This window comes from Myotis davidii, unplaced genomic scaffold (genome assembly GCF_000327345.1).
Source record: "Myotis davidii unplaced genomic scaffold, ASM32734v1 scaffold575, whole genome shotgun sequence".
Lineage (NCBI taxonomy): Eukaryota > Metazoa > Chordata > Mammalia > Chiroptera > Vespertilionidae > Myotis > Myotis davidii.
Window position 1 is genome coordinate 1,619,793 of NW_006290306.1, and position 9,804 is coordinate 1,629,596.

General features: G+C 53.0%; 2 protein-coding genes across 3 annotated transcripts in view; one reads left to right on the forward strand and one right to left on the reverse strand.

Moving 5' to 3' along the window:
• Window positions 1-9,804, forward strand: part of PNKD (paroxysmal nonkinesigenic dyskinesia) — a 67,106-nt gene that overhangs the window by 2,190 nt on the left and 55,112 nt on the right. Inside the window, exon 3 of one of the 2 annotated variants that reach the window (XM_006763327.2) lies at window positions 362-788. The exons of the other annotated variant lie outside the window; for it this stretch is intronic. Coding sequence (XP_006763390.1) covers window positions 362-554 — 193 coding nt within the window. The 3' untranslated portion in view covers window positions 555-788. Of the gene's footprint in view, window positions 1-361; window positions 789-9,804 lie in introns of those variants that run through there. 2 annotated transcript variants of the gene reach the window in all.
• TMBIM1 (transmembrane BAX inhibitor motif containing 1) overlaps window positions 1,817-9,804 on the reverse strand; it is a 19,387-nt gene continuing 11,399 nt past the window's right edge. The window contains exons 2-12 of the mRNA XM_006763324.2: window positions 9,340-9,575; window positions 7,696-7,790; window positions 6,919-6,983; window positions 6,695-6,748; window positions 6,192-6,242; window positions 5,446-5,485; window positions 5,210-5,247; window positions 4,967-5,054; window positions 4,557-4,652; window positions 3,626-3,679; window positions 1,817-3,234 (exon numbers count right to left, since the gene is read on the reverse strand). Coding sequence (XP_006763387.1) covers window positions 3,088-3,234; window positions 3,626-3,679; window positions 4,557-4,652; window positions 4,967-5,054; window positions 5,210-5,247; window positions 5,446-5,485; window positions 6,192-6,242; window positions 6,695-6,748; window positions 6,919-6,983; window positions 7,696-7,790; window positions 9,340-9,535 — 924 coding nt within the window. The 5' untranslated portion in view covers window positions 9,536-9,575 and the 3' untranslated portion in view covers window positions 1,817-3,087. The remainder of the gene's footprint in view (window positions 3,235-3,625; window positions 3,680-4,556; window positions 4,653-4,966; window positions 5,055-5,209; window positions 5,248-5,445; window positions 5,486-6,191; window positions 6,243-6,694; window positions 6,749-6,918; window positions 6,984-7,695; window positions 7,791-9,339; window positions 9,576-9,804) is intronic.

Below are 9,804 nucleotides of genomic sequence, written 5' to 3' on the forward strand. Positions count from 1 at the left end.
AATCATACATAGACTGTGTATAGTGCTTGCAGGCTTGCAGGGCTCATGTTGAGAGGTGTCAGGCTACAGGAGAAAGGAATGTAGAAGTGGGCAGAGACCCACCTACACTGGGCCTTTTGTGCCATGCCTAGGTGTTTGGACTTGGCAGGGAAGTGATGGAGAGCTGTTACGAGATTTTAAGCAGAGTAGCAGTAGGATCTGATTTGTGTAGGGCCCTCCAGCAGCCAACGAGGAGGCTAAATAGGTACAAGAGGTATTGCAGTGTTCATGAGATCAATGAAGCTGGAATGAGATTCCCCCCAGCCCCTCTAACTCAGGCGTGGCCCCTCCCCAAACCCCGTGCACATCTCCCCACCCCTAGGGCCATCGGCTTCCCCTGTGGTATCCTCCTCTTCATCCTCACCAAGCGGGAAGTGGACAAGAATCGTTTGAAGCAGATGAAGGCTCGGCAGAACATGCGGGCATCCAACACGGGCGAGTATGAGAGCCAGAGATTCAGGGCCTCCTCCCAACATGCCCAGTCTCCTGAAGCTGGGTCTGGGGTGCAGACCTGAGGAACACTGCAGCCCTCCCCTAGACTGTATTGACTGGCCTCGAGACCACGAAATCCTTTGGGTTTGGCTGCAATTCTAGTCCTTGCCTCTAAAGTCCACCAGAGGGCGTATGAAGCCCAGGCTGCTGCCAGCCCTCATCTCCCCCCACCCCACCCCACTCCTCTGCTCTCCCTCCTCTCCCTGAGAAACCAGCCAAAGGCAAATAAAGTTATTGAGTGTGTGAGTGGAAAGGAACCAGGACTGGATTTTTGAATCCCTTGGGATGGGAGGGGCAGAGGGCGGGGACGGTTACTCATGTGAGCTGTCTCATTGAAGCATTCAGTGTTCCCGATTAATGGTTGGGGAAACCTCAGAGACTTAAGCAGCAAGTCTAGATGCAGGCCCTGGAGACCAAGTCCTCAGAGCTGCTGGCCAGGAGAGTGGGGTCTTTCTCAGCTTTGAACAAATAAATAAAGAACAATCAAAGAGGGCATTGAGGGTTGCTGGGGTCCAGCCCCAACAGACCCAGGGGTTCCCAAAGGTGTGGATGGAGTCGGCAAAGAAGGAATAACACAAAGATAGCATTCAGTTGATCAGCAGTTGGGTTCCTAGCCACGTTCTCCAGCCAGGTTTGGTCTGTTATTGTCCTATTACATCTGTATTTATACCAGTTGATTTTAATCCCATCCATTTCTATTCCAAAGGTTAGGGTGTTTGATATCTCCATTCCAAAGCCACTACTCTACTGTCCTGTTAAGCTACAAGGAAGTAACTGAAGGAGATTATCCTAAGTGATTGTTTGTAGTTAAAGTGATTAATGGACCAGCTTCCAGCAGGGGGTGTGAAAGAAATAAAGCAGTACTCCTTGTGGCTGAGTCCAAATGACTCAACCTCCCTGGACCTGGGCTACTTTAAGAGGTTTTGAACTAGTGATTTCTAAGGCAGGGGTCCTAAACCTGAATCTGCAGTCCACCCCCCACCCCAACCCAACTGTGAAATTGTGTGTACACATACAACTTTGTGGGGAAGAGAGTTCATAGATCTCATGAGCTTTTGTAAAGGGTCCATGATGCAAGAAAGGTCATGTTCTCCGTGTGGTCCCTGCCCCACCCAGTAATGCAGGTGGAGCTTCCAGCAGCCTTTTGCATCCATTACCAGGAAGTGCTGGGCAAAGTGTATTTGGTTATCTTAGAAAAGGTGGAAGATAGCAAGCCGGAATGCAAAGGTTGGAAGTGGATGCTTTGGGCAGGGCCAGACCAAAAGTGAAGAAAACCAGAGCCAAATGGGGTTTTAACTTCTAAATGTAAAACTTTATTACATTTCTAGTTATGTCTTTTTATGTGATATACTTGGGACCAAGGACTTAGAGAAGTCCTACTTATACCCTTGAGCTGATTTGGTTTCCACCCCACCTGACAGAGTGACCTTAAGAGTGACCCTTGTTCCCCTTCCCATTCCAGCTTGAGGCACTTGGTGTCACTAAGAAAGCAGGTGCTGGCTAGAGAGACGGGGTCTGAGTCTAAAGTCCCTCAGTAGGAGTTAAGAACAGAGGGGAAGTCTCCTTCCTCTCAGGCCCTCCCCAGGTTAGCAGAAGGAAAGAACAATACCTGTCAGACTGGATGGGGTACTCCAAGGCATCCCAACCCAGTCTCTTCTTCCTGGTTACTTCCTGGCCACACATGATCCTACAAACCACCCCATCTCCTGACCATTGCCCCTCACTTTCTGCCTGAGCATGGAAAGCCAGAGATCCCTCCGACAAGAGCTCAGAAGCACCAGGGAGGCCCCCCAGGCAGCTTTGGAGAATGGGGACCCAGTGGCTGCAAACGGGCCTGCTCTCTGCCACCACCACAGCCACGAGGAAGCCCAGGGTAGACGCTGCTCTGTACTGGCCCCTGTGCTTGAGTTTGCTGCTGTCTCTCCCTCTCCCTCCCCACCCCCAGCCCAGATAAACAGTATGTACATGCATCAAGAGAGGAGCTGAAGCAGGGGCACCCACAGCACAGATCGCTTCTACCTCCCTGAGCTAGGGAGCCACAGGGTTTGCCAAAGGAGTACAGGATAATGGCCTAAGAGTCCAGCAGGCTGGGGACAAACCTCTTTGGCTCTGTTAGGGGTTGAGGGAGGAAACAGCTCCAGCTACCTAGCCCAGAAGCCTGTGGCAAAGGTGGGAGGGGGAACCTCATCACCTTGAACAGTCACGTCTACATCCATATTCCCTTTTAGTTTTAGAAGAGGCTCTTTCATCCCTCCCCACTCTGACCCCAGCAGTTAAGAAGAATTTGGTGCCACATAGTGGGTGGAGGGAAAAGGCACATCTTCAGCCTAGTCCCTGCCAAGTCCATCAAGGGCAAGAGTTAGTCCCCAGTTCCTCCAGCCCCACCAGGTGGTACCCACACATCCACAGCCACAGAGGCCACTCACCCAGGACAGCAAGGAAACTGGGCGTATTACTTTAGGGGAAGGAAAGGCATCTGTGGCCCAGACCCTGGTCACAGGACCCAGCCCTCTAGAGTTGGGAGAGCCCAAAGTGGAGCGGAACTGGGGGTGCTCTTTAATCGCGACTCCCCACCAGCTGCAACACAAAGGTAAAGATGTAGATGATGTCGGTGTAGATCTGCAGGGCACCAGTGATGTAGTCCTCTGGGCTGATGGTGTGCTTCCGATTCCCCAGGACCAACTGGGTGTCGTAAGCCAGGAACTGCAGGGACAAGCATGAATGAGATCCCCGGGTACAATGCCAGAACTCGTTTCTGGTCAGCAGGTCTGTCCCCGGAGCCTCTGCGCCATGCAGTGTGCTTAGGGGACACATTAATGAGTGGCACAACACATGGCCTCTACTCTGAAGCTCCTTTCCAGTCTAGAAAAGGAGAGAGACACGGTCCGCCTGCTGAGTGTTCTTCTGCAGGCAGTGTGAACACGAGAGGGCAGGGTGCCCAGAAATCAGCGAACCTCTTGACGGGGGAGAGAGGGAAGGGTAGCGGTGGCCACATTCCCTGCCTCCCAAGTAGCCTAAATTCATTCTCCATCTACTCAGTTCCTCCCTTCCCTCCCCTCAGCTCCCCTTCCCAGAGGGGCAGGGCCTTACTCACCAAGGTAAAGCAAATGGCCCCCAGACCAGCATAGACCATATGGAGCCAGTAAATCTGGGGAGAGGGAACAGGGATACTGTTAGAAATCTTAGCAAAGCATGACAAGGTGAGCTCTCAGGTCCAGCTTCCCTGGGATTCTGGCATCCAAGGGGATAGATCCAGGAAGCTACCTACACGAAAGGACTACCTCTGCCTTCCAGATCCTGGGAGAAATTGAGAATGGTAACAGATTTGGCAGAGAAAACAGCCATCCTCCAGTGGCCATATAAAAACCAATCTCCAAAGTGAGTAAGGTACAGAGGTGTCCATATATTTCTGGGAAAGAGAAGGTGGTTGAATTGCAGCTCTGGGAGGGGCGGGCTCAGGCAAGCACTGAGAGAGCCCCACCACCTTTCCCCAGTCATAGTCCACCTTCAGGGAATGCTTCTTGCAGCCAATCCTGGAAGGGATGGACTAAAGAAGAGGGTTGGGAGGGAAGCTCCAACCACTTTGATGAACATCAAAGTCAGAGTACCCGAGGCAGCCCTGCTCAGCAGCCTTCCAGGTGCCTGTCCACTGAAGGGCAAGCAGCCCTCCTGTTCACATGCTTCCCCTTCCGGCTCTGTGCTCCCCTCTCTGCCACGGGGCTCCTCTCCCACCGCCTCCTAGAACCTGGCCTCAGCTGCCAGATCTCATCCACCACTTCCCATGGGAATTCCGTGATGCTGTCCAAGGCCTCAGGTGTGATGGGTCCCTGGGCCGCCTGTTGCTGAAGAGAAATAACTATACCCTAACTCAAAGGATGGGCCTCAGCATTGGTGCCGCTGCTGGCCAGTTGAGGGTCCTGGGAGCCAACGCCTGCCCAGGGGCCTGTGGGCCTGCTTCGCTCGTTCTACAGAAAGTCTCCCCTGACCACTGGGCTCGCTGACCCCAGCTCTCCCGAGACACTCACGTATTTGAAGGACAGCACGATGGCAGTGACAATCCCAGTCACCATCATCACAATTCCCAGGACACAGAAGAGGCCTGTGCACGAGGTGAAGTCCACCTGCCAGGAATGAAGTTTCTGTCAGACGAGTGTCACAACCAGCAGGCCAGCCAGACTGGCCCTGCCTCCCCCTACCTCCCAGGAGTCCCAGTGCTGCCTTTTGGGGGGCATGGGAGTGACGGTCTAAGGATTGACATAGGGAGCAGTTTTGTAGGTGTAGTAGCTCTGAAGGGAAGGGATTAGGGTCTCTAAGGGAATCCCCAGTCTAGGGGGTCTGGGCCCTCCCAGGCCTGCTCAAGCACCAAGCCTTAAGGGCCAGCTCTGTATGAGAAAGGGGGGTGGAGAGGCCAGGGAGGGGCCCCCCAAACCCTTACCTTGGTCTGGAAGCAGAAGATGGTGACTGAAATAGTCACCACAGCAGTGATGATCATTGCGATGATGACAGCTTTGGTTTGATACATACTGAGGGGAAGGAGAGGAAGAGGCCAGAGGCATAAGCCATATGTGACTGACTTCAAAACCACCACTTCCCCCATGCACAGGACTACCAGCCCAGAAATGCCTGCTCCCCCGTAACACACACTTCCCAGAGCACGGTGGTTTGTCCCCGAATGTACCTGGAAATGGTGCCGGTCATGAAGCCCAGGGCAAGAGTCTGAGGGAAGGAGAGAGACAAGAATGAAACACAAGAGAGGCATGGCCATGGCAGTGTCAGGGCTGGGAGTAAATGTGACTGAGGAGACAGGCGTAAGGATAAGGTGGCGGAGAGAACCAGACACCTTCCACAATGGCATCCCCATCCCTAACCCTCCCTCACACCATCTCCACCTCCCCTCCACGCTTCTAGACTTACAAAGAGGGTCAGCAGGATGATGTTCCATGGGAAACGGCGTCTGAAGGGAAAGAAACCATAATTAAGTGATCAGGGCCAACCAGGTATCAGAGTCCTTTAGCAGAAGGAAGGTCTTGGCCCAGGTGCCTGGAGAATTAGGCCTTGACGGGGGGAGGGGAGGCTGGCTCAGCCTTTGGTACCTGCTCAGGTGTTCTATGCAGGGCCAACACAGGGCAATAGGACAGATGTGGACTGTGGGGCCACAAAGACCTGCATTCATTTGAGCTTTTACACTATCTGTGTGACTGTGGGAAAGTTACTCAGCCTCTCTGAGCCTTAGATTCTTCCTATTTGTTAAATGGTAAAATGTTACATATCTTGCAGGGCTGCTGAAAGAATAATGGCTACATAGCTAAATAGAGCACACACAGGCAAGGTACTTTGTTGTTTTTTCAAAGTGTAAGAGAAAGTTTATTTAGAAGTTACAGAGGTAGTAGAAGTGAGCCAGCTGGGCTGCATAGGCTCAGGAAACTAGTTATAGATGCAAAAGGGCCCTTGGAGCTTAGGAGAGAAAGGCAAAGGTAATGTGCCTGGGGAAGGGGGAGGGTCAAGGTACTGTACACATCTGCATGTAGCTGCTATCATCCTCATTACTGCCTGTAAGTCTTCATTCAGCTGCTATAAGGAGTCCCCTTTCTGCCCCAAATATTTGGCCCCACTCCTGCCCCCTGCCATCCCTTCTCTTTGTCTAAGTCTATGGGACTCACCTGGGTCCCTGGCAGCAGGCAAGGGTCAGGTAGGTGGCCAGGAAGACAGCACTGGGGAGAAAGAGACAGGAAGTAGTCCACAGGCCTGGTCAGCACTAGGTCCCTCTTGGCCCCACCTGACAGCACTCACCAGGCCAGCAGGTTGGAGGCCCACAGAGCTGTTTGGAAGTCTGGGGGAAGCTACCTAGTAGGACAAGATTACCCCAGCCAAGGGCACTGTTATGGGGGGTCTGGCCAGGAAGAAGGTGAAGGAGGTCAGAGTAGACAGGCTAACCGACTGTGGGGACCATTTTACTTTATATGTGTTGCCACCAGTTCCCCACCCCTGCTCTTAGGAGTCTGCTGCTGCTGCTCCTCACTGGGTGGCATGCACCCACACTTCCCAACAGAGGTGGCAACGTGAAGGGCCCCTCAAAAACAATATTTGGATCCCTGCTCTGAGAAATCCAGAGAGTTGTCACCCCCTCTCCCCTTGTCCCGAGCAGAGAGGAACATAGACTCACTAGGATACGTAATAGACAGCCACATTTCTTCTCACAAACTCGCCAACTGGCTTCCTGTGGAGCAAGAGAAGACCGGAGTCACAGCTGTTTTCTCAAATTTCCCACATCCAGCCCTTCTTCCGTCCCTCTGAGTCAGGGGCCCCCCACCCCAGCTCCTGGAAGGTACCCGAGCAGGCCCAGGACCTCAGAGCTCCAAAGAGGGGCGGAGAGGCTTAGAGACTCACACAAAGGTGAAGATGGCGATGATGGCCACTGTGATGAGCAGCTGGACGGAGATGATGCTGTAAACCTGCAACACAGACGGGTCAGCATCCCACACCTCTGGCCTCTCCCCCGGAAGCAGCCAGCCCCCAGACCAAGGCACCCGAAGACTCTCCTCCTCCCCTGACTATTAACCGTGAGAGGGCCTCCTTCTTAATTTTGAAGGATCCACTCTTTGTTTCCACTCGAGAGCCCGCCCTAACTGCAGCCAGGTGGAGAGGCTGTCTCCGGTATTATCCACATCTCAGAGCTGATCCTCACCTCCAGCTGCTACCTGACACCCCGTCCCTATCTGACGTCCAGCCTCAGTTTACTGCTTACTTCCCCTGCCTCACTGCACAGCCAGTGTGGCCCTGCAGTTGCAGCCGTTCATGCTGATACTGTCAGGTATCTGTCTACTCTGAGCGGGGTGCTATGCACACAGGAGATGGGGAAGGGAGGGTGAGCTACCATCATTTCTGGCTTCCAGTTGCTTACAGCCAAACAGGAGAAAGAAGTCTTGCAGAGTCTGCTGAGATTTTCCCAGACTGAATCTGCCCCTGACCCCAAAACAAGGTCACGGAAAGAGGAGCGAAAGGTTAGGAACAGGGATGAGAAGAGTACAGGGCTAGAGAGAACCTGGAAGGCAGCAGCTATTTCCATGGGAATGAGTCCCCGGGCTAACAGTGCCTCCCTGCCAACCACCCCATTCCCACAGCCCAAGGGGCCCAGGTACACCTGCCTCCCAGCCCACATCTCACCTTTCGAATGAAGGTGTGTCGGACTTTCATGTCATCCCACTCTCCGGCCCCGAAGCTGTCACTCACTGCTCTCTCCTCGGCATCATAGCCTGGGCCTGGGGACAGATCATATATGACCAACTAGGAACATGTGGCCTCAATCCCAAAGCCTCTGTGACATTATCTCAGAGTCTCGGATATCTCCAGTCAAAAACCAAGTGTTATAACAAACTCCTTGCCCGAGCCAGGTCCTCTAGATGCCCACAGAGTAACCCATCGGCATGCACTGAGGTCTCCTGGGTGAGGGTGCCCAGCCCACACCTGCGTGCTCTGGTGTATAAACACCTGTGGTTGCAGGCACGTCGACTAGAGTGTCTGCCAGAGGAGCTGTGAGGGTGGAAGGGGACTTGATTGAAGGAGGAAAAGGAAGGTAAAAACACTGCACAGCCCTAGCCCACTAGTTAGAATGTCAGCCCACAGACTGAAGGGTCTCAAGTCTGATTCCAGTCAAAGGCATGTACCTTGGTTGGGTTGCAGGCTTGATCCCCGCCGCAGTCAGGGCGTGTGCAGGAGGTAACTAGTCGATGTGTCTCTCTCCTATCCATGTTTCTCTCTCTGTGTGTCTCCCCCTCCCTCTCACTCCCTTTAAAAATCAATGGAAAAATATCCTCAGATAAGGATTAAAAACAATAATAGAAAACACAGCACACGTTCGTGCAGGGTGGAGAAGAGTGTGTAGACCAGTGATGGCAAACCTTTTGAGCTCGGCGTGTCAGCATTTTGAAAAACCCTAACTTAACTCTGGTGCCGTGTCACATATAGAAATTTTTTAATATTTGCAACCATACTAAAACAAAGATTTATATTTTTGATATTTATTTTATATATTTAAATGCCATTTAACAAAGAAAAATCAACCAGAAAAATGAGTTCGCGTGTGTCATAGGTTCGCCATCACTGGTGTAGACCATGATCTACCTCGGGTCAACAAGTAGGACTCAGAGAAAACAGACATGTCGGGGATATATGTTCACAGGACAAGACAGGACTGGAAACGTGACTGACCACTGGTATTTGTCTGGAGCAGACGAGTGGCCAGATGAGCCTGGGCTGTGCTCCAGGCCACATGGCATTTACAGTGCCATTGAAACTTCGTGGCCCATGCGCAGAAGTCGGTATTTTGTGGAAGAGCCACACTCAAGGGAGCAAATAGCCACATGTGGCCCGTGAGCCGCAGTTTGCCGACCGCGTGTGGGCTGCTCAGGAAAGTCACTGCCTTCTCATCTTATCTCAAAGACCAAACAGCATTTACTTGCCAGGTTGATTACCAAACATCCAAATGACCTCTGGATGTTTGCAAAAATCATGTTACCTTAAAGGACAAGGATTTAAAAAAAAAAAGTACCTCAGGTTCCAAAGGGAGAGAGGAACTGAGTGGGGTGGTGCCCCCTAGTTAGGAATGGCCGCCTAGTAATTAATTACTTCACCCAGCCACTTTCTCTGTGGTGTGTAACTTCCGGTGTGTCTTATGGACTCAGACTCCCTGCGGAATAATGGGGCTAACAGGTGGTAGAGGGGAGCTAGGTACGAGTAAGGAAGGAAATGAGGTGGCTCAGTGCTGCCAGTGCTTCTCCCACCCACCACCAGTCACCCTCAGGCACTCACCGTAGTGCATGGGCATCGGGTGCACGGGCGGCATAGGCTGTGGGTAGCCAGCAGGGTGACCATAGCCAGGCTGTGGGTAGGCAGGGTAGGCAGGGTACCCGCCGGGCAGCACAGAGGGCTGCCCATAGCCCCCCTGGGGTGGAGGGTATAGGGGGTTGCGGTCCTCATACGGAGGGGGTGCGCTGGGGTTAGACATGGCCACTCAAGGGCTGAGGGGAGACCCCAGCGGCTGGGACCTGAAATGGAAGACAAGAAAGGCAGTCATGAGTGCCAGGGTCCAGCTCACCCCACCCTAGTCCAGGTGGTCTCTGTGGAAGGAGACTCATAGTTTCTCTCAATCATCAGGTGCCATCCTCTGCCCACAGGCCATCCTCCCCATCGCCATAGTGCCCTTGGCCCACCAGCTCAGCCCCTGCCCCTCACCTTCACACCAGCTTTCTGCCCACAGCCCTCCCTGTGTAGCAT